Source organism: Dipteris shenzhenensis, chromosome 12, assembly GCF_047967505.1.
Source record: "Dipteris shenzhenensis isolate YYH24624 ecotype China chromosome 12, Dip_SZ_1.0, whole genome shotgun sequence".
In the NCBI taxonomy this organism is placed as follows: Eukaryota; Viridiplantae; Streptophyta; class Polypodiopsida; order Gleicheniales; family Dipteridaceae; genus Dipteris; species Dipteris shenzhenensis.
The window spans coordinates 43,852,046-43,875,119 of record NC_141607.1 but is presented as its reverse complement, the minus strand read 5'-3'; the positions used below and the strand labels follow the sequence as shown (position 1 = coordinate 43,875,119).

Below are 23,074 nucleotides of genomic sequence, written 5' to 3'. Positions count from 1 at the left end.
TAACAGCTAGTCCTCAACAACTTGAATCTATGCTTTCTCCAGACCTCACTCCGAGTGAGAAAGACGAATTCCTAGAAATGTCCAAAGGTTTCCTTGACCTCTTCACAACTAGCTACCACCACTTTCGCCATGTGACTACCATAGAACACAAGATAGAGCTAAAGCCTGATGCTAAGCCAATGGCCCAGAATTATCAGAGGTTAGGACCCCTACAAACCGATGCTTTGTGCTCAGAGTTGCGGAAGCTTGTAGAAGCTGGGTTTATTGTTCCGGTTCACAATACTGAATGGGTTTCACCAGTGGTAGTCACCCCAAAGAAAAACAACAAGTGGCCGGTCTGCATCGATTATAAGAAACTCAATGCGGCCACCAAAAGTGACCATCATCCTCTGCCCTTTCAAGACCTCATTCTTGAGAAGGTAAGTGGTCATGAGATGTATAGTTTCTGTGATGGTTACTCTGGGTTTTATCAAATCAGAATTACCGAAGAGGATGTGCTTAAACCACATTTGCCACACCCTGATGGATGTTTGCATTCAAAGTAATGCCATTTGGCCTCACCAATGCTCCTGTTACCTTTCAACGATTTATGTAGATGGTGTTTGCTCCTTATTTGGGGGTTTTCTTGGAGGTGTTTTTAGATGATTTCTGTATATTCTCGGCACGGAAGGAGCACATCATGAAGGTTAGGTTGGCCTTCCAATGGGTCAATGATGCGAATGGCAGTCTCAACCCTAATAAATGCACCATTGGAGCCACTCAAGGGAGGTTATTAGGACATATTGTCTCAACTGAGGGCGTCAAGCCTGACCCCGAGAAGGTAGAAGCTATCCTCAAGCTCTCCCCGCCAACAACCAAACATCAGATATGCTCATTTGTCAATCTAGCAGGATACTATCGCCGCTTCATTGATCAATATGCTGCTTTGACGTGACCCATGACTACGCTATTAAAAGATGGGGTTGATTTCTCTGGGGATGAGGATTGTGATCATGGGTTTGTACAAATCAAGAGTGCTCTAGACTCAGAACCCATTCTATGCAATCCAGATTGGTCAAAGACTTTCTATATCAATCCCAGGTTTGGTGAGCACACTCTGGCGGGTATTCTTCTCCAGCAAGGGGAGGATCGGTTCATGTATCCCATCCGATTTGCTTCTTGACAATTGCTCGAAACTGAATGACGCTACTCTGAGGCTGACAAGCATGCCTTCTCTTTGGTGTTCTACATTGAGAAATTTAAGCATTATGTGGCTGGAAAGTCCTTCATTATAATCTCTAGGAATGGTCTTGCAAAACAGGTTCTTCAATCATCAAATCCCATGGGCCGGTTGGCAGTTCTACGAGAATATGATTTTTCTTTCAAAATTGTAAAAGGGGGTTGTTCCAACTTGAAGAATGCTTTGATTGATTTAGAGGAGTGCCTCGATGTAACCCTTATAGCGGCCATAGAAGTTGGGGATCCATGGTATGGTGGTATCTATAGATTTTTGACCGCTTTCTCCTTTCCTCCAGAAAGTACTAGCTATGAGAGATAGAAGATCCGTAGAGATAGTAGGTGCTATACTCTCTTCGATGGGGTGTTGTACTGTCAAGGCATGGATAGGGTACTAAGATGGCCATTGATGCAGATGAAGTACCTAAGGTATTGAAGCATTATCATGATGGATTTTGTGGAGGCCACTATGTCGGTGACTATACAACTAAGAAGATTTTACATGCTGGGTACTATTGGCCAACCTTGTTCAAGGATGTCACTATGTATTGCAAAACTTGTGAACCATGCCAATTCTTTGGTAGGAAGGATTTGCGTCCTAGGCAACATCATTCAGTGATGTCCATACATCCGTTTCAGAAGTGGGGAATAGATTTTGTTCGACCCCTGCCCATGACTGCCCGCAAAAAGAAGTATCTTTTGGTAGCCACTCAATATGTCACTAAGTGGGCTGAAGCTATCGCCCTCCCTGCTGCAAATGGTAAGGCAGTTTCAAATTTCATATTTGAACGTATCTGCACAAGGTTTGGGACGCCCATGGAAATAGTATCTGACCATGGGAGTCCATTCTTAAATGAAGTAGTGGAGTTGCTCATGGATCGCATGGGTATTGATGATCACACTTCTAGCATCTATTATCCACCATCCATGGGACAAACGGAGTAGACCAACAGCCTCCTTTGTAAATCCATGGGAAAAATGGCCACATGGAACAGGAGCCAGTGGGATTAGAAGGTCACTGAAGCCATGTGGGCTTACAACATCACCCATAAAATGTCTACAGGTCACACTCCTTTTGAGTTGGTGCATAGTACTGAGGCACTAGAGATAGAGATTCCGGCCTTGAGATTGGCACAAGAACAGAGGATGAAAGAAGATGAACATGTAGAGGCCAGGTTGGTACAACTTGAGAAGATAGATGAAACCTAATGCCTTGCACTACATCAAACAGAGATCCAAAAGAATCGACAAAAGGCCCACTTGGATGCTAAGATTCGTAAGGGATGGGAAAGACACTTTGCTGAGGGGGATGTTGTGCTATGCTTTGATAATAGATTGGACCACCAAATGGATAAAAAGTTCCTTCCACTATGGACCGGTCCATACAAAGTCATCAAGGAACGTAGCAATGGGTCTGTACAAGTTCAAGAGCTGCATGAGCCATATGGCAAGAAGGTGATCAACAAGTGTTATCTCAAGCCCTTCTTTGTGCGTGATGGTCCCAGGTATGGAAATGCTGTGCATTCCCTGCCTGGGGGGAGAACTGTTATGGATAAATTTGACCAAGGTAAAAGGCATAAATATGTGTGTGTGCTTGTATGTGTGGCAATAGTATAATAAAATATGGTGTGCATAGGGCCCAGGGTTGAGGTGGTAGGGCATGACCATGTGCCACCCTTCCATGTAAGAGGACCCATAAGGTGTGTTATACATAATCCATGGTATAGTAATATTATAAAATGTTAAGGTGGCATGGTTCCTCCATGTGCCACCCCTCCACCTAGGCAGTCCCATGCCTGCATTTAGTGAGACATGGCCCAAGGACCATGGGAGAAGTAATATAAAATAGGTGGAGATGGATATTATATTAGATTATTCCCCCCATGTAGGATAGGCCCATGTGGGGGGGGGTGTAGATAGTCCAAGAGTGCAAGTTATAAATAATGGGGAAAGTAGGATGAGGTGGCAAGACTCCTTGTGCCAACCCTCCACTTGTCCTCCTAGATGTTTGAACGTATTATAAAATTGGGGCGAGACCAAGGGAGTATCTTAGACTTGGGATATGGGGTTTGATTTATGTGGAAAAATGAGGCAAAGGGTTGTCGCATACAATTGAGAGTGCGTACCCACCTAGGCCACATGGGAGATTCCTCCACACACACCATGCATGTGGGAGGAAGCATTTATTGGGAGAGACCCCCTCTCTTGGCTATAAAAGGAGGGGGCTATTCCTTGATGGGACACGCTCATTCTTGTAAAGCCACCTAGCTAGTACTTTGATTTCCCCCCCCCATCCTTCCTTTCAGATAAAGCATGACTCTCTTCCCTTGATGTCTCCATCTCTACATTCCACCTCCCATCATGTACATGCTCCTCTTCCCCTTCTCCCCTCTCCCTTGTGCGATAGTCCCACTGCTCCTTCCCACGCCTCTTAATCCCTTTTCCCCACCCATGTTAACGCTTCTCCCCTCATATTCCCTTTTCCTCTATGGCCCTCGAGTGTCACCATGCCTAGCATCAAGCCTCATGCCTTGATTTCTTTTCTAGTTCATAGTAGCAAAGATGATTGATGCCTTGCATAGCTAGACTTCTTGTTTATACTCTCTCCTTGCTCTTTGAAGGAAACTTTCCAGAGGCGTTTTCTCCTTTCAGCCATACAACATTTTGGATTGTAGCTAGATGAGATTTTTTGCTTCTTAATGGTCATCTTTTTGGTTGATTTCAAATTTGATTTCCACCCTAAAATCAAGCACTTGCTCTGGCACTGAATCAAGCTTCTAGTGGAAGCGCAATGTACTTTTTTTCCTTAATATAGATGGGAGTGCAAAGTTCTAAGGTCCCTCCATGAGTAGAGGCGAGAATGGCTTCATAAGGGATTGGGTATTGTCCTTAGGATAGTTGCTTCCTTCCATGGACAACCTGAAGAGGATTTGTAGAGGAAATATGCTATAGTTTGGGAATTACTCCTTGAACAAGTGAAAAGAAACATAATTGTCCATGCTCGCTCTTGTAATGAACCATAGGATAGAATTGCTTCTTTTGAATCTCTAGCGAAGGAATGGACTAAAGGGAAGGAAAGCACGAGTGAAGCTAGGGCTGATCGAAAAGCAAAGGGAAGATGTGCATAAATAGAACTTGTGAAAGTGAAAGATGGCACAAAAAGAGAGAAGAAAAAGGTGTCAAAATCAATGGAATTAAAGAGAGGGTGCTAAGAGAGTGAGAAGAGCCAAGTTTGAGGTTCAAAGGCTGAGGCTTGTACTAGATATGTTGAAAGGCACCAAGAGAGTGAGAAGTAGCGAAATTTGAGGTTGAAAGGCTGAGGCATGTGCTAGATACGTTGCAAAACAATTGAAGACGAGAATGATGGAGCTTTCAAGGGAGGAAGGCGAGTGTCAATGTGTGCTGGATGGCAAATCAAACTCTAAGTGCCACGTTGATTTGTTGCCGTTTTGCCATTAAGTTTTGATATAGATGTTTGGAAGATTGTTTATTGTAAAAGTGGTGTCCCTCACTCTCACTTCAGCCAACATTGGGTAATGTTCAGATCATTATTTGCCATTCTCTTTCATATGCTTACTTTTTAAGGAGTTCATACTTCTCTATGCGATATTATTTAAGGATAAACAAGTGCTTCTAGAAGCTTATGACGAACGGTGTGTGCTGAGTATCAAAGAAGGTTGCATCATTATGTTGACCATGCAAAGAGAGGAAAATTGAAAAGAGGTGATTTGAAGGAGGTTTTCACACTCACAATAACTAAGATCCAGTTTATGCAACTTTTGTACAATATGATGCCTAATGATGGCTGTATTCTTATTGAGATGGTAATAAAATTCACTTACACAGAATAGAGGCATTAAATTTGGGGTAGATGTGATAGCCAAAGATGCTTGAGTCCAATCGATTTTAACCTACTATTTTGATTGTGGAAAATATATTTATGTTTAGAAAAAAAAACACATACAATCATGATTTGTTATTGTATACAAAATCATGCATGATTGCATGCAAGATAAGTTTACTAGACATTTTATGTTTGAATTCATATCTTGTATTCCAATGTTTGTAGAAACTGAAAGAAATATGCATGCACGATATTCATTTCTTGATTTGCTCTATGACTACAAGAAAGATTAGCAAATGACATCTAAGTAATATGTCAATATCTTATACATCCACTAATTTTCACTCAAGACTTCTTCAAAACGATAATATATGTGACATTCTCAAACGTGATGCCGAGTGTTCCCTTAAATTATAATTCTTTGGGGAGGGAAGAGTGTTGCCTCCCTGCCACACTATGTGGTTATAATACATATTATGATAAGAATCTATTTTAATTGCTTGTTCTTAGGATATGTGCGAAACTTTGCTCCCTAAGATGTATTCACTTAATCTAAATTCTTTGAACATTCTTGAGGTGCTTGTAATCAGTGTACGAGATCGTTTTCCAAGTATACCCAACTTGCTTTTGTCTACTTTGGTTGATGCTTCATAGCCAGGTATTGTGCTACATCTTATGCTTTCACCTGACTTATAATAATAAAAATCATAATTTTGAAGAAGGGTCAGTTTGCTCGAATTACAATTCTTACAAAGCATCTACCGCTCAGCTATTTTACGTTTGTCCTCGATTTCTATCGTACTGCGTTGAACTCAACAAAACAACTTCTCTGGCATTTTGTGCGACATGCTCCTCTCTGATTATCTTGTCGTTGTTGTCTACTCTCATCCCTAGCTAGTAGTTCCCATGCACAGTAGGTGCGTGCACCGAGGTACTTAGCGCACGCGAAATGAATCCCTCGATGCTCCGGGGGATCGGATTGGCCACGTGCAGAATCCGGGGCAGCACCGGTGAGCGGGGAATAGCTCCTAGGCTGCCTAGAGACCGGATGTCCTTGAGGGTGTAAGGAATATAATTAGAGATGTTTAAACTAGTGATTAAAGGTACAAAGCAGCAATTAAGGAGCTGGTCGTTCGTGCATGAACGCTTCACCGGCTTGCAACTTCGGGATCTCCCAAAAAACTCTGTTGGGAAGCTCCCTCGCCGGATTAATTTGCCACTTTGATTTGATTCTTAGCCACGATTTCTCACTCGCTGCAGCTGTAAAAATCCCAAGCTTCCATCCTCATTTCATTCGGGATTCAGTTGCATTCGATTTCGCACGACTCAGGACTCGAGACGACGAGCTTCGATCGCAGACGCACTTGATTCAAGCTCGGGATCGACTCGTCACTCCTTAGAGAAAGAGGAGAAGGTAAGCTGCGATCAGGAGCTTCTCTTGGAGGAAGTAGCTCGATTCAGGAGCTGTCGTTTTGGGAAATCCGCTCAGCTCGCAGCAGGGGCTGAAGTCGGCATTGCCCTCGGAAAAATCTCGGACCAGCCGTAGAACCTCTAAGAGTATCGAGTGTTGGCAAATCCGTTTCGTTTTTATCGAACCGAACTTGGAAGACTTTTCGTCCTTGCATGTGTTTGCGTGAAGATGGCAGAAGACAAAGAGAGGTTTCGCCGCGCCGTAGATTTCATGAAGATGTTGGGCGTCTCTCACACCGTCGTGGCTCCACTCTTAAGACGATTGATCAAGGTTTTTCCATCGCAAATTTTTGATTGTTTTGTCCTTAGCCTCTACGGATGTCCTTTTCGAGGCCTTTGACAATGCTGCTTATGTAATGCAGCTTTATGACAATGAATGGGCGCTAATCGAGGAGGAAAACTACAGAGCGTTAGCCGATAGCTATTTCGAGCAAGTGGAAACTACGGTATGCAAGCCGCAAAACTGTCCATGCATTCTATCTAGCATCTTTCACGAATCAAATTTAATTACGAGTGTGTGAACCATTTGGGGCAAGTATTACAATTGGACGATTGATCTTGATGGGCTTGATGCAATTTTCTACCATATCCTATTTTACATCTGTTGTTCTCTCCAATGTGGACAGCAGTCCAGAGAGAAGTCACGGATGGTAACCAGAAATAAGGCACGGCAATCAGAATTTTACGATGGCATTTCTAGACCAATTCAAGAGAAAGAATCCGACCCTGTTCCGCCACAGGTAGTCATTCGATGCTCAGAGCCTTTTATACTCCTACATGACGATATCAGCCGTTAAAATACGCGAAGATCACAATGATCTCATGCACGTTTTGTTGCTTGAAAATGAAGACGAATGAACAAGGCACTTCTATGAATAGCGTTCCTTCAAAGAAGAGGGAACTCGACTGTGTGAGGGATGAAGAAAAGCAAGCAAAAATAGAGGAAAGTCTTGTAAGAGCTCCTCGTTCAATACAGGTAAGTGAACAACATAAGAGACCTTACACAATGTCTTGAAGGTTGTACTGACTTATGCTTCTCATTGCGTGCATGCTAATGCATTGCAATACCATGTGACTTAGGGAGAAAGAGGAAGCACCTTTACGTGTGACTCTCCTGGTTCCACTTTACAACTTGACTGCATAAGCTATAAAGAGACGAGAGCTCACAGATTTAACATTCATATGGACGAGACACCTCCAAAGAAACCCAGAATACACGCAACCGCATTACCAGCAGCAACAGGCATGCCTCATGACAAATCGTTGGCGCCAACGTCCACCTGTCTTATAGTGAAAGAAGAGCCTTTAGAGGTCAACCACTTTAATGTCGAGAAAAAAAATGAAATCGTGCTTTTCCAACCGTCCATGTTGTATGATGTGGCACCTCAGATATCTTTATTTCCTTCGAATGCAGTGTCTATGCTGCAGCAAAACCTACAAACTGGTAATCTGCACCCTTTGTTCTACAGGGTCTAAAGAGGATTCTTCCTTTGTCCCCCTTGCATGGTTGGTTGTGTCTGCATGTGGTGTTTTTGGAAATCAACAAGAGATCCTGTTGTATGTGCCCTGCCCCAAATATCTCTGCTTGAACTTTTGGGATCCTCTGCACACAATTTACTATGAATCATTTCCACGTGACATAGATACATTTAGTCGAATATTTCAAAAGGTTATTAGATCTTTGATTTGCTGCCTTTATGAAGGGTATCAATAATGTGTCTGAATCAAAGCAGAAACAGATGGTGAGGATTCTGGCTGGTGGACTTTCTTTTTTATAACTCGGGGGTTTTGTGACAGGTATGCAACGTAAAGAGGATTGTGAGTCACTCTCAAGAATCATAAAGGCTGATACAAGGGAGACTTTGCAAAGTGCCAATGCAAATAAGAAATCTAGAAAGGAGACATTAAGCTTAATAAACCATAATGTAGGGGATGGAGTTCTTTGCCAAATGGAAGATGGCCTGTCAGCTATTGCAGTTATGTATGGGAGTATGTCAGATGAGGGGTCAGAAGGGGTAAAGGATTCACGTTTTCCAAGCTCGCATCACTCTCCTATGGAGAAAACTGATGCAAACGGAAAAAGTTTGGCTGAGACAAGATTGACTTCAGCTGTGAAGAAGGAGCAAGAAACCCTTTTCCACTTAACAAACTCACAGCAGCCAGTTACAAATAATGTGAAAGGCAAAGAGTGTGTTGGAAAAGAATCGATTGTGGTTGTAAAGCAGGAACCCCAGTTGCAGTGCAGAGAAATAGCAGTTCCAACTAGGAAGACCTACAGTAGAAAGAACAAAAGCTGTGGTATTGAAGGGGCAGCTTTTTCAGAAAGTACAAAGTTTAGCGTAGTTGACGAAAGAGATAGATTGGCTATAGTGCCTCAGCAGCTACAACAAAGCAGGTGGGATGATATTGGAACTCACAGGCATAATTTTAATGACATTTCAAGAGGACAGGAAAAAGTTCCCATTCCGGTCAATATCTCAACAAATGCCACACTGCCAGAAGCCTTTTACTACATTTCCAAAAATATAACTTATCAAAATGCATATGTTAATTTTTCATTGGCACGAATTGGTGATGAAGATTGTTGTGGGGCTTGCTACGGTGACTGTTTGAAATCATACCCCCCTTGTTACTGTGCAAGGGAGACTGGTGGGGAGTTTGCATATGACTGTCATGGTCGCCTGCGTGAGTCACTTCTTCAAGAAGCATTAGCTGATAAAAGAAATATAGAGACCTCAAATCGACTATGTTATTGTGAAAGGGGTATTTGCCCTGTGGAGCAGGGAAAGAATCATTCAAATCCGGAACCTTGTAAGGGCCATCTTATGAGGAAGTTTGTCAAAGAATGCTGGTGTAAATGTGGATGCGATATGTATTGTGGAAACCGGGTTGTTCAGAAGGGAATCAGCTGCAAGTTACAGGTTAGTTTGAGATAAATCTCCATGTTTACAGAAGCTGCTTCTAAATTTCTGAGAAGAAACAGTTTTTAAAAGAGAAGCTGCTTCATATTTTCTCTGAATTCAGAAAGTGATCTTAGTGGATAGCAAAATCCCACCTCCAGTGATGTAATTATTGACTTTCATGGTCGTGGAGAATTTTAAACCAGCGTTTTATTTGGATTTATCTGGAAAGAGGTGAGAAGTGAGTGCTCTTTCCTGCTTACCTGGCCAATGTGCCAATTTGTCCCTTCAATGTGTAGTGCTGTCATGCGTTGTGTATACAGAAGCTGCGGCGATTGAAATACAAAAGTAACAAGGGAGGCTCAGTCATTGATGTGTTTTTTTGAGTTTGTCTTAGTAGTGCACTTGCAGCAACCCTTCGTGTTGTCCCCTTCGATTTGTTAGCTAGTTAAGATGAAGCTTTAAGTTCAGGAATATTATTGATGACAGTTGATTTTGATCTTCAAATTTTAAGGAGTTTTCATCAACCTGCAGCCCTTATTCATGCTGTACCTACACAAGAGTAAGTGCAAAGTTATTCAGCCTCCTGATCTTTTCCTACATCCAACGATGCCTTATGGAAACTTATAAAATTTGAAAGGATGTCAGGTTCAAGACTTGTGGAAAATCTACTAAAAGAGAAATAATCAACCATGGTAAGACATTCTTGTGGACAACTACCAAACAAGAGAATCAACCTTAGTATGATATTGTGGGAGGTTCGCTAGCCTGAATGTAAGTGCTTGTGCACATACATAGCTACAAGCTAATCTGCAACAAACAAGAAGCACACATGTATGGATAGGTATATTTTAGGTGCGTAATGCTACTATTTCACTTACTGTGCATGTGTACCTGTATGCTCATTATCTCAACATAATCTGTCTATCAAAATATGTTTTGACTGTAGTATAGAGCAGCAATACCATTGAGTGTCTATTGTCTGGGTGAGAGAGAAAAATTTATGTAGTAAGTATAATGCACGTATGGATCTGACTAAATGTTTAAAGTAATGCAAACAAGTAAACCTTTTCCAATGCAGGATATAGAGTGTTGCTCCTATAATATACATAATAGTGTATGGGTAGGTGGGTGTGCACAAGTGTGTAATTGCGTGAAGACTGGTATGCCTCTTCAATGAGTTTTCTTGGGTGAACATGCTAGCAATATCCTGTACAGTTGTTAGCATGAACAATGCCTATATCTTTTTCTATAGCTCTCAAGGTGTCTTTTGAGGGCTATATCATTACAGTTGGAAGAAACATGATACATTGGCATTTGTGCTGAAACGATTGGATCGTGATGTTACCGATTTTTTTTCTGTTCTGGGTACAGGTCTTCTTTATGTCCAGAGGAAAGGGTTGGGGTGTGCGCACCCTGGAAGACTTGTCTCCTGGCACATTTGTTTGTGAGTATGTAGGTGAGATCTTGACAAATATTGAGCTGGACACAAGGAATAGTACAACGAAGGGGCATTCTGAACATTATCCAGTTTTGCTTGATGCTGATTGGAATTCTGAAAATATCCTGCAAGATGAGGAATTATTGTGTCTGGATGCTACAAACTATGGCAACGTGGCAAGGTTTATCAACCACAGGTGAGTTCTGGAATGTATCATTATTTTTGGCTTTGGTGCCAATACTTCAGGTATTGAAAACTCTCTCTTATTAACTTCCTGATGGAAATGAGAACTTTGACACCTATGACCTGCCTGATGTTTTACTGCAACATCTCGTGGCAATTTCTGCCCATCTCAGGCAACCTAAAGAAACTAAGAAATGCCTTGCTCTTGTGTTTACTGTTCCATTTCCTTACTTTCCCTTGTTTCTGCCTATTCTTTGTCGCCATTGTTGCTCTTTCCTCCTCCTTGCGCATGCTGATTTTCTCTTCATCGATAGCCTGACTCACTTTATCATATCGTTTCTCCTTTCTCTTAATTTTATCTTTTGTTAAATGCATTTAGTTTTCTTGTAGGTAGAACCTGGTCCTCTTGCTCACTATATTTGTTGAAACAGGGGGAGCCATCTAGGAGTTCATCATAGGACAGGTGTACATCATAGGCTAATTAATCACTTCGAAAGGAAGCTACAGTGCAAGTTCAAAATGTAGAATGTTGTGTAGACTATTGAACATGTGTATTAATTTGGTTTCGAGGGGCATGCATCGTGGACTGGACTCATGATAGGGCAAGCATAAGCAGTAGACTCAGTTAACATGTCTTCCATTACGTTAATATGATATGTGCAATGTTGGAAAGCAGCCCCTATATAGATTTTAGGCTGGCTGTCAGAAAATAGCACTAAGTTATATTGGGTTATGCCAACTTCAAAGCGACACATGCGAGCTTGCTATTCATGTTACTACGGTATGCGGAAATGCCACATGGCCACTCTTGTTCAATCGATACAAGTGAATAGTCAATCGTGATCTACTCATGAAGCCAACTGAAAGAAAATACTAATTATGGAAGGCTAACTATTTAACCTCTGTTACAGCTCTCCTTTCATATTACCAAAATTGTCCTCAAAGAGAAGCTGGGTAGGTAGAAAACAACAAGCAGTGCTGGTGTACATCTTCCTTGAAGTAGATCAGCCTTGTGCAGAATTGATGGAGGCTTAGTGTAAATGGAAGTATTTCAAACTTCCATGGATTGTGTCATCCCAACAAGTGAGGTTGTTGCTTCAAAAGAGAAGTTGGTTTCTATAGTTGACTATTTATAAGAAGTCCCCTCCAATCCATGGAAAACCCCAAGCTAATTTGTTTCCCTGAACCAAGTTACCCTTTCTGGAACATACTAAAATTTCCTTTGTTCATTCAGCACAAGTAGTTGTTCACGGAATTGCACGGAATTGCACCATAGGATCCACATCCTTCTTCAAAAGCGAAACATGGAAGACATTATGGATCTAAGAAGATGTGAGGAGCTCCAGCTCATAGGCTACATCCCTTAGCACCCAGTATGCACAGTAGAACCTATGGGAAAATTGAACGTTAGCATTCTTTTCAATGAACTATAATGGGAATTGTGAAGCCTAATCTCACATTATGAGAATCATGTCACAAGCTGTTCATTTAATTGTAGAAGGACAATGGACAGAAAGCTAGCAGGTTCTTCATGGCCTCAGATGTGTGGCACGTTTGGGATACCTTCTGCTCATCAACTGTCTCCTCCATCGATCTTAAATCGACAATAATTGGAGGAAGCTTTTACTGAAAGAGAATTGTCAGATGCAATCAAATCCTGTGGTAGATGGAAATCTCCAGGATGGGATGGTCTTACAGTTGAGTTTTTAAAGAATATTGGCCTCTTTTGAAGCATACTTTGCCGCATATGGTGAATTCTGCTTGGCAAAATTAGAAAATGGTAGACACATGGAAGAGAGGTCTTGTTAAACTCCTTCCAAAAAAGCAAATGTGTGAATCTTTGTCTGATTGGAGACCTATCACGCTTATGCCAGTGATTTATAAATTTACATTGAATAAAAGGCTATTTGCATGATGGGTTGCATCCTGCGCAATATGGTTTTGTTCCTCGTAGGCATATCATAGACACTATTGCTAATGCCTATGTTGGAATAGAATATGCCAAATATATGCAGCAAGATGTTTTGCTATTGCAAGTTGATATTGCCAAGCTTTTGATACTGTCCAGTGGGACATTATTTCACAAACAATGCAGGCCTTGGGATTTGGCACAAAAATGCAGCAAGTTATCAATTGGCTATATTAAGATAGTAAAGCTGCTTGCATACTTTCAGGGGATATTTCTACAACCTGGACTCTTGGTTGTTTTGTTCGGCAAGGCTGTCCCCTCAGTGCTTTACTATTTGCCATAGCCACTCATCCAATTGTTCAATATATGGACCACCTTTTCGACACAGGCATGTTACATGGATTGGAAATTCTTGGCAGTCGTAGCATGATCGCTCAAGCATATGCTGATGATTGTTTCTTTACCCCGAAAAATACTCGGAGCAATCTTTCCTTGATTATGCAAGCTCTTTCCACATATGGCTTAGCTGCTGGTTTTCATGTGAATTTTCAGAAATTTAAGCTATTGCCGTTGCATGCTAAAGACTGCCATAGTCTTTTGTGGCCTGGGGAAATTGTTCCACCTTCTCAATTGATTCGACATCTTGGTTACCCTCTAGGTTGGGGGCTCGTTCGTTCTCAACAAACTGATTGGCTAGCATTATAAAGTCCCTCTTCGGCAACAGCTTTTCCTTTGGCGAGTCCTACTTGGAATTTTTCCATCTGGGTGGTTACTCGCGCATAGACATATTGCCCCGGCTGTTTGCGACCGATGTCTACATTTTGTTGAATCTGTGCCTCACATTTTCTGGCATTGTCCACATACTTGTGATTTCCTTGCTCTCATTCGTCAGGGGCTTCGAGCGAGATTTTCTACTGTTACTTTTGGAAGGTTCTTCTGGTTATTTGGTTTTCATCCCGCTAGACAGGGATTCGATTTATTTTTTGTTTGGGTACGCTATTGGGCACTTTGGACTCTACTCGTTTGATTGATTATGATGTATGTATGGTTTATACTGAGATTTTCGGTTGAGTAGTAGTGATTCCGCTTTTGGAGTACCTATGAATGTAATTATTTCACAGCAATAAAATATTTCTTCTCACTAAAATAAAAAGTGTGTGAGAGAGAGAGAGAGGACCTGCAGCCCTTGCTCCAGCCCTCCCATCAGCTCCTTAGCCTCCTCAGACAAGCCCGTCTGCCTCAGCTACCTACTGCTCCAAATCAGCGACCATAACAGCTGTCTGGGGTCATAATTCCCTGCTGTACAGGCTCGCCATAGCTCCTTACAATTCCGTACAGGTGTACAGACCTGTACAGCCTTTTCCGCCCTATTCAGGCCGCTGCTGCCGGCTCGTTTCTTGCTCCTGGGTTGCTGTTGTACCGGGTTATCTTCTAAATGCTGGTTCTGAGGGTTCTCTCTTCCTCCTTTCTCTCCTTTTTGGTTCCTCGGTCTTGTGTACTCTTTCCATCTCCAGAACTTCTCTTTTTTCTCTGATTTCTAGTTCATCTTGGATCTTTTTCTGGTTTTTTCTATTTTCCTTCTCCAGAACTTGTATTTTCTTCTCTCTAAATCCCTAAATATCTCTTTCCTCTTCTTCTCCTTGCAAATACACTATTTCCTTCTTCTTTGTGGACTGTTTTTCGGGACTGTTTTTTCTCTTTTATCACCTTACAGGTACCCCCTTTTTGGGTTCCATCTTCTTCAGAAGACATGGCTGAATACTCTTATGAAAAAACTTTTCAAAAGGACCGATCGGCTCAATGCAAAAAGCAAAAGTAGGCTGAGGGTCAGCATGACCCCGTGCATGATTCTGTTGAAGCACAACTGGTGTATGATGTCATGCACGAAGGATTTGCAGACACAAGGAAAGAGTGGAAGGACTCTATTCCATCCGTTGGTCTCATGGTTGAAGTGGATGAAATTGTGGATCCAGTAAACAATGCAAGCCTTGGGATTTGGCACAAAAATGCAGCAAGTTATCAATTGGCTATATCAAGATAGTAAAGTTGCCTGCATACTTTCAGGGGATATTTCTACAACCTGGACTCTTGGTTGTTCTGTTCGGCAAGGTTGTCCCCTTGGTGCTTTATAAACTATTTGCCATAGCCACTCATCCAATGCTTCAATATATGGACCACCTTTTGGACACAGGCTTATTGCATGGATTGGAAATTCCTGGCAGCTGTAGCATGATCGCTCAAGCATATGCTGATGATTCTTTCTTTACCTTGAAAAATACTCAGAGCGATCTCTCCTTGATTATGCGGGCTCTTTCCAGATATAGCTTAGCTGCTGGTTTCATGTGAATTTTCAGAAATCCAAGCTATTGCCGTTGCATGCTAAGGACTGGCGTAGTCTTTTGTGGCCTGGGGAAATTGTTCCACCTTCTCAATTGATTCGACATCTTGGTTATTCTCTAGGTTGGGGGCTCACTCGTTCTCAACAAACTGATTGGGTGCTCACAAAGCTGAGGAAAAAACTTGAATATTGGAAGCTTGCAACTTGGCCATTACATGCTCGTTTGCGAATAACGCAATCCATTTTGATAGCGTACATATAATTCTATCAGTCCCTCATTATGTTTACTAAGGCAGATCTAGTTTCCTTTGTCTGCTATCATGGAGATTTTTTGGCGTTCAAAAAATGGCAAGAAAAGTCTCAGATTACTCTCTATGCATCGTCTCTGTTCTCCAAAGATGCATGGGGGTTTGAACATACTCAATATTCAAGTGCATATACTTGCTCACAGGGGAAAAATGATGTTGCAGTTTATGCAAGCGGATCAGCCTTGGGCTTTCATGATCCGCTCTCTTTTGTTGCATATTGATACTTATGCTTTTGGGCATTGACAGCCTACACAGTGGGATTTTCTATTTGGCTCTATTCAAGGCAAGATCATAGACTGTCCTTTTGTCTCTCGTTTGCTTCTTGATTGGAAGCATATTTTATCCCACTTGGAATGGAATGGCAGGGTTTCTTTGTTGGGAAATTTCTTGAGGGCTGAGAATATTTACTGGTCCAAAGAATTCCACCCTCCTTTGGCTATACAAGAACTGAGGCATCCTTATTTTATATCTTTCAAAGGTATTGCCTCTGTGGTGGATGTACTTCAGGATGATGGCACTCTTTTATCTTTTTCTGTGGTTGCTAGCAAGTATAGTTTGGGAGGCCATTATCGTCCTTTATGGCACAAAATTTCAGAAATTCTTCAACCTTTCTTGTCGGTATCTCGTTTGGAACTTCAGGATAGGCTTGAGGATTGGACTCTCCATTCTTCCTCTTCTTCAGCCCGTCCTTTGAAGCTGTCACATATCACAGTGCCTTCTCTGTATAAAGTGTTGTTACCTCCGTCTTGGGTTTCTGACAGAGCCAATTCTGTTTGGGATATGGATCGACCACCAAAATGGTGGAGAAAGCGGCTGCGTCTCCTTTGGCATTATAAAGTCCCTCTTCGGCAACAGCTTTTCCTCTGGCGAGTCCTACTTGGAATGTTTCCATCTGGGCGGTTACTCATGCATAGACATATTGCCCGGGCTGTTTGCCACCGATGTCTACATTTTGCTGAATCTATGCCTCACATTTTCTGGCATTGTCCACATACTTGTGATTTCCTCGCTCTCATTCTTCGAGTGAGATTTCCTACTGTTACTTTTGGCAGGTTCTTCTGGTTATTTGGTTTTCATCCCGCTAGACAGGGTTTTGATTTATTTTTTGTTTGGGTGTGCTACTGGGTACTTTGGACTCTATGGATGGACAGAAATCATAGAGTCTTTGGTGATCCTACTTTTCCATCTTTGGTTTTTCTTAAACGATCTCTGCAACAATCGTTTTATGATTGCTTTCAGATTCCTTTGATTGATCATGATGTATATATGGTTTATACTGATATTTTCGGTTGAGTAGTAGTTGCTTCTCTTTTGGAGTACCTATGAATGTAATTATTTCACAGCAATAAAATATTTCTTCTCACTAAAAAAAAAAAGCGTGTGGATGGGTTGCTAGTGGAGGTAGTTGCATCCTATACCTACTTGGGGGTCTTGTCCTCTGGCCCGATTCTTACAATGCGACCAGCACTACAGGCTCGATTGAGCAAGGGCTACGTTGCGTAGGCTAGACTCGAGCGATAGTACTTTCACTCTCACTTCTAGGATCCTCAGACCAAGTCTCTCCTCTTCAACTCTTTGGTTCGACCCATAGGTATGTATGTCAGCCCTTGTTGGGGGCTTGATCTATCAGAGACATAGTGGGTTCGAAGTGAGAGACTTGAGATTGTCATGCTTTCATGGATGATCCGCAGTAAGCCTTCTGTCCCACAGTAGATAGTCTTGATTGAATTCGGGACATCCCCACTACAGCTTGATGCGACATGGTCATCATATATCTGTTTCGCATTCAATAATATGGATCTTCCACCACAGGGCGACGTACGCTCCCTTGGTTGGCTTTATGCTTCTCCATGACTCTAGCAGTAGAGGGCGACCAGAGGTGCTAGTATGTACGTACTTGCAAATGGTTTGAGAGCCTTGGGCTCAACATAGACAGGCTACCCTCCTTCCAGCATAGCATTGATGCCCTCTCTGTCCCGCTCACATATCATGAGGTGAACCAAGTCATCCGAGAGGGTCTCCTACAGTTACACACATTTAGGACTTGGTTAGCACCACATGAGCTCCCTATGCAGCTCAGCTTCTATAGAGACCACTGCCTATGGATTTCGAGGAGGGCTTCATTGACCCACCAGGATACACGCGGATCCACCTCCCCCACTCCATGAGGATCTTGATTGGGTAGTTCCGGGTCTCATCACACTGCCTTCGTATAGAGAGTGGTCGAGTGGAGGCATACCCAAAGAGGGCCACATACCCTAAGCGATTCCCAAGAGATCGAGTCAAGGGAGCATTTCACTTTAAGATGCCCGGTATACTACGAGATTAGAGGTTAGTACCATTGCCTCTTTAGAGACGGCTTTAGTTCCCTATTGAGCCTCCTATCCTACCTAGACTAACGATGTTTGGTAGCTTTCATACACGAGGCCGTACGGCACATGGAGTGGTACTCAGAGCTCGCGGGGGAGATCATGGCACACATCTAGAGTATGATCACCGAGTTTTACCGGCCAGCTAGTATTGATCAATAGGACTCACAGAGGCGGCAACCACGGGGACTCGAGCTAGAGCCCGAGACACATCAAACTTCCCAGCACATTGAGGCATAGGTCATACTAGGGGACCTTACCTCCATGCTTACTAGACTAGGCGCACGACCCACTGGAGTGACTGTGGCACTTGTTTGCCGCAGGGCTACAACTTTATTGAAAGAGAATTGTCAGATGTTGTTAAATCTTGTGGCAGATGGAAATCTTTCGGATGGGATGGTCTCACTGTGGAATTTTTTCTTGCTTTCTGGGATATCCTCAAGCACACTCTGCTGCAAATGGTTAATTCAGCCTGGGAAAATCAGCAAATGCCTATGTCATGGAAAAAAGGACTTGTTAAGCTCCTTTCAAAAAAGTAGTTATGTGATTTGCTCACTGATTGGAGACCAATAACGCTTATGCCAGTTATTTACAAGATCATAGCCAAAATGATTGTGGATCGTATTAAAAGTTATTTGCATGATGGGCTGCATCCTTCGCAATATGGCTTCGTTCCTCGTAGGCATATCACAGATAATATTGCTAATGCTTATATAGGGATTGAATATGCCAAATACACACATCAGGATGTTCTGCTCTTACAGGTGGATATTGCAAAAGCTTTTGATACAGGTCAATGGGATTTCATCTCGCAAACAATGCGAGCTTTGGGGTTTAGAACAAAAATGCAGCAGATTATTTACTGGCTTTACAGGGACAACAATGCAGCTTGCATCCTTGTTGGAGATCTCTCTGATGAGTGGACTCTTCGTTGTTCGGTTTGTCAGGGATGTCCCCGTAGTGCTTTATTGTATGCCATTGCTACCCATCCTATGCTGCAATATAATGATCATCTCGTGGCTGTAGGCTTCCTTCATGGTTTGGAATTGGATGCAAATCGCAGCATGGTTGCTCAAGCTTATGCTGATGATTCTTTCTTTATCGTGAAGAATACACAGAATGATCTTTCTACTTTGATGCAGGCTCTCTCTGTTTATGGTTTGGCAGCTGGTCTTCATGTAAATTTTCAAAAGTCCAAGTTGCTCCCATTGCATTCTAAAGACTGGCATAGTCTTTTGTGGCCCGGGAAAATCATTCCACCCACTCAGATTGTTTGTCATCTTGGTTACTCTTTGGGGTGGGTTCTCACTCGTTGTCAACAAACTAATTGGGTAATGGTCAACCTTCGCAAAACGCTAGAATATTAGAAATTGGCAACCTGGCCTTTGCATGTTCGGCTTAGGATAGTACAGTCCATCCTTGTGGCATATATTCAATTTTACTTGCCTTTGATAATGTTCAACAAGGCAGATCTTGCTTCTTTCATGTCTGCCATTATGGAAATCTTTGGGCGTTCCAAACATGGCAAAAAAAGTATCAGACTACTTTCAGTGCATCAACTTCTTCTCCTAAGATGGATGGTGGTTTGAACATCATGAATATCCAGATGCACATCCTTGCTCACATAGGAAAAATGTTGCTGCAATTTTTGCAAGGTGATTAGCCTTGGGCTCTTATGATTAGATCTCTAGTTACACATATCAGTATTGCTGCCTTTGGTCACTGGCAAATCAATTATTGGAATTTCTTATTTGGTTGCATCGATGGCACTTTGCCTGGCTGCCCTTTGGTCTCCAGTTTGCTCATTGATTGGAAGCACGTCCTCTCTCGTCTGGAATGGAATGGTTGACAATCTTTGCTGGGGAATTCTTTGCGAGTTGAAAGCATTCACTGGTCAATAATTTCTCAGTGTCCATTGGCTTTACAAGAACCTCGTTCCTATTTTGTTTCCTTAAGGGCATCACTTCTATTGTTGACGTTATTCAGGATGATGGTGTGCCTCACAATCGGCTGTCCTGGAGAGCAACAAGGAGTCCAGCATCCATTGTTGGTGGGCCCAAGATTGCGCATCAGTCAGGAGCAGTCTGAAGGGTGAAGAGCGGTACACTGCAGGATGCTTGACACTGCAGGATCAGAGAAAGGTTCATGGAGAAAACACAGCCTTAGGCTGTTCATTGGAGCAGCAAGAAGGCGTGTGCGTGGGGCGTCACTACAGAGCCCACTGAAGCTCTAGGAGAGCAACAGGCTGAGAGTGTTGGAAGGGGCCATGAGGAGGTAGGAGAACAGTCTTGAAGTCACAGGGGTCTATATCAAGGCAGCACCCTGCTGCTAGATGGTGGCACAGTGTGAACACATTTTGTATATGGTTTTGGTCCATCTTTGGGACCATAGTTGCAAACAAATGAGTTTGTATGCTTTAGCAAAAGTTTGCTAACAGCGCTTTTCCAAACCTGTTATTTATTAGGGCATGCTTCACCTGCAAGAAATGGAGGCGATGAGGATGATGGAGACCATGAGGCATATGACACTAGAGCATGAGTAATGACCTGCAGCCTGCAGGCTTCAGCCCTCACAAGGAGATTGGTAGTACGAGGGTGTTTGAATATTAGTAGCCTGGAGTTGAAATACTAAATGCATCTAAGAAAAATTGCAGGTCTATAAAGTGCTCACATTCGTTTTTGCACGCGATTGCAAATTGCAAACTTTTGCACCTTCCAAACATAGTTGAGCACATGTCATTTACTATGTGCATCTCTGCCTCTCTATGCACTTGTACACATTAAGGAAAGAGGTGGGATTTGATTTAGCACCGTGTGGTTCATGGGCATACTCTTTCTTTATCTTGTGCTCTCCATTTTTGAACTTTGAGTCCAACCATTTATCAAGGCATGTCAACTTCCTGAGCTAGGTTAGGACTGCAATAGTCATGTTAATGTGGCAAGAAAGATTCGAATCGAGAAGGTTCAAAGATGGAAATATTGGAGATGTTTAGGACGTGGTATAGTCACATGGCAGGGCGTACATTGACTGGATCCAAATCTCATGGCTGAGAAAGGAAAGAAGTGTCATCCTATATATGTGGATCCATGGAGACACATGGCATGAGCTTTCATCTCACATCTTTCCACCATGACATTGAAAAAAGGACATGCCCCTAGTTGTGAACTACTTAGATAATCAACTAGCTGACTCTATTGAAGGTGCCACCAGGGGCCCCTAAGCCGCTACTGAAAAGTAAGGGAGTGCATGCAGGTAGGGTTAAATAAAGTTAATATTAAATACACTCGTTGTATTTGGAAATCTTGTTTTAACCTCACCCTGGGTGGCCTTTTATTCTCATTTGTGGTCCAATCTTGTATTGGCAGTGGGCTCATCATGCTGCTCTGGGGCACCACCCGACTGGAGTTCCTCTTTGCCTGCATAAGTCTGTTCTCACAATTGCGTATACGTTTCACTTCAAGGTTTTTATGTCACTGGAGGCCGACCTACATTCTATTTTAATTATGGGGATACTCGCTCAGTTAAGTTGCCTTATTGCTAAGATGTTGATAATTTTACCATAGCATTCATGTTGGACAACTCCCTTCCTGTTTGACGAATTGATGGAACCTCTCCCAAGTATTTATTTCTCTGTACTTTCTCTTCTTCAAAGACTGTTTTGGCAATTGACCCTTTGTAACTCAGTATGGCATTTGACCTTGCTTGCATATGGCCACTGCCACACAAACACAATTCTTCCATGGTGTGCTTTTTGTTAGACTCCACTTTGAGCAGATGGTAATTTGTATTGTGGTAATGTTTGGATAATTCTCATTGTAGCACGTGCTTATATCAGAAGTTTTATTTGACCAATTCTTCTGAGATGGAATGTATATGCATTGTTTCTTGAATACATTGTGGCCTCAGCTTTCACATTCGCATTTTACTCATGATAGCTTCACTTTGCATCAGATTCAAACTGAAACAACTGCGCTGGTTGCAGATGCTATGATGCTAATCTGGTGGATATTCCAGTGGAGATTGAGAGCCCAGATCATCATTACTATCATGTAATATTTGGAATGCAAATTGATTACTAATACTGTTATAGATCATGCAACTGTTCATACTAGCTATTCTAGGATGCACATAGAAAACTAATGAAGGTAAAGCTTAATTAATCTTTCATTCCATGGCTGTCAGATTGCCTTTTTCACCACTCGATTAGTGAAGGCATTTGAGGAGCTCACCTGGGTATTCCTTCTATACCTCCATTAGGCAGGGTGCTTTTAATGGCTGTTGTGATAAATAGCTTTTTGAAGGTGCCAATGCTTTAGACAGGTTAATTAGCTTCCTTATTTTATTTCTAACAGATTGCATTTGTGAATGATGGTTCCAGGATTATTGCATTGATTTTGAAGATTCTTCTCATCCTATTAAAGCATTCCGGTGTCTTTGTGATAGTCAATATTGCAGAGATATTAGCTTCCTTCTTTTATTTCTAACAGATTGCAATTTGTGAATGATGGCTCCAGGATTATTGCATCGATTTTGAAGATTCTTCTCATCCTATTAAAGCATTCCGGTGTCTTTGTGAGAGTCAATATTGCAGAGATCGTGGGCATAAACCATAATTCTCCTTGGAGAACTTCTAAATGCTTTTTGTATGAAAAAGTCTGGTCTATTAAGCGGACAGGTCATGTAAAATATCTGTGGTACTAATCTTGTAACTTAACAAGTTTATGCCATGGCTGTGTTGAGGCTATTCTCGGCGACTTAACACTATCATAAGACATTGTACAGGCACTTTGTTGAGGTCTTTACTTTTAACAGTACTTTCTGTATTTGTGTGTGCTAATGTGTTATATTGGAGACAATCTAGAAATATTAGAGGTTAGGGAGTTGCATCTGTTTGTTTTTTGGGATTTTTATTGATTGTCTGGACTGCTGCATAGATTTGGCATTCCCTTGGGCTATGTTTCTTGAAATCGATAGTGTATACAAAGTGACAATTGGCTTTAATGAGGGATTAAATAATCACATTTGCCCTAGCGTCCCCGTGTGGTTTGTATTGCTTGATAGCAGATGAGATGAGAATGGGGGAAAGTATGTCATCAG

The 23,074-nt window shown here is 42.1% G+C and overlaps 1 protein-coding gene across 1 annotated transcript; it reads left to right on the top strand.

Annotated features, from left to right (window-relative positions):
• Positions 1–6,698: 6,698 nt before the first annotated feature.
• On the top strand, positions 6,699–22,751 carry LOC147896259 (uncharacterized). The gene is made up of 10 exons (XM_087382418.1): positions 6,699–6,800; positions 6,892–6,975; positions 7,159–7,269; positions 7,380–7,505; positions 7,610–7,973; positions 8,327–9,450; positions 10,804–11,066; positions 21,960–22,026; positions 22,160–22,210; positions 22,492–22,751. Exons 1-10 carry the CDS (start codon positions 6,699–6,701, stop codon positions 22,588–22,590), a joined length of 2,391 nt encoding a protein of 796 aa, XP_087238544.1. The 3' UTR covers positions 22,591–22,751.
• Positions 22,752–23,074: the final 323 nt, after the last annotated feature.

Coding starts and splice junctions, on each gene's coding strand:
- LOC147896259 (XM_087382418.1), top strand. CDS start 6,699: ATGGCAGAAGACAAAGAGAGGTTTCGCCGCGCCGTAGATTTCATGAAG. Junction 7,270..7,379: donor CCGACCCTGTTCCGCCACAG/GTAGTCATTCGA, acceptor TTGAAAATGAAG/ACGAATGAACAAGGCACTTC. Junction 9,451..10,803: donor GAATCAGCTGCAAGTTACAG/GTTAGTTTGAGA, acceptor TTCTGGGTACAG/GTCTTCTTTATGTCCAGAGG.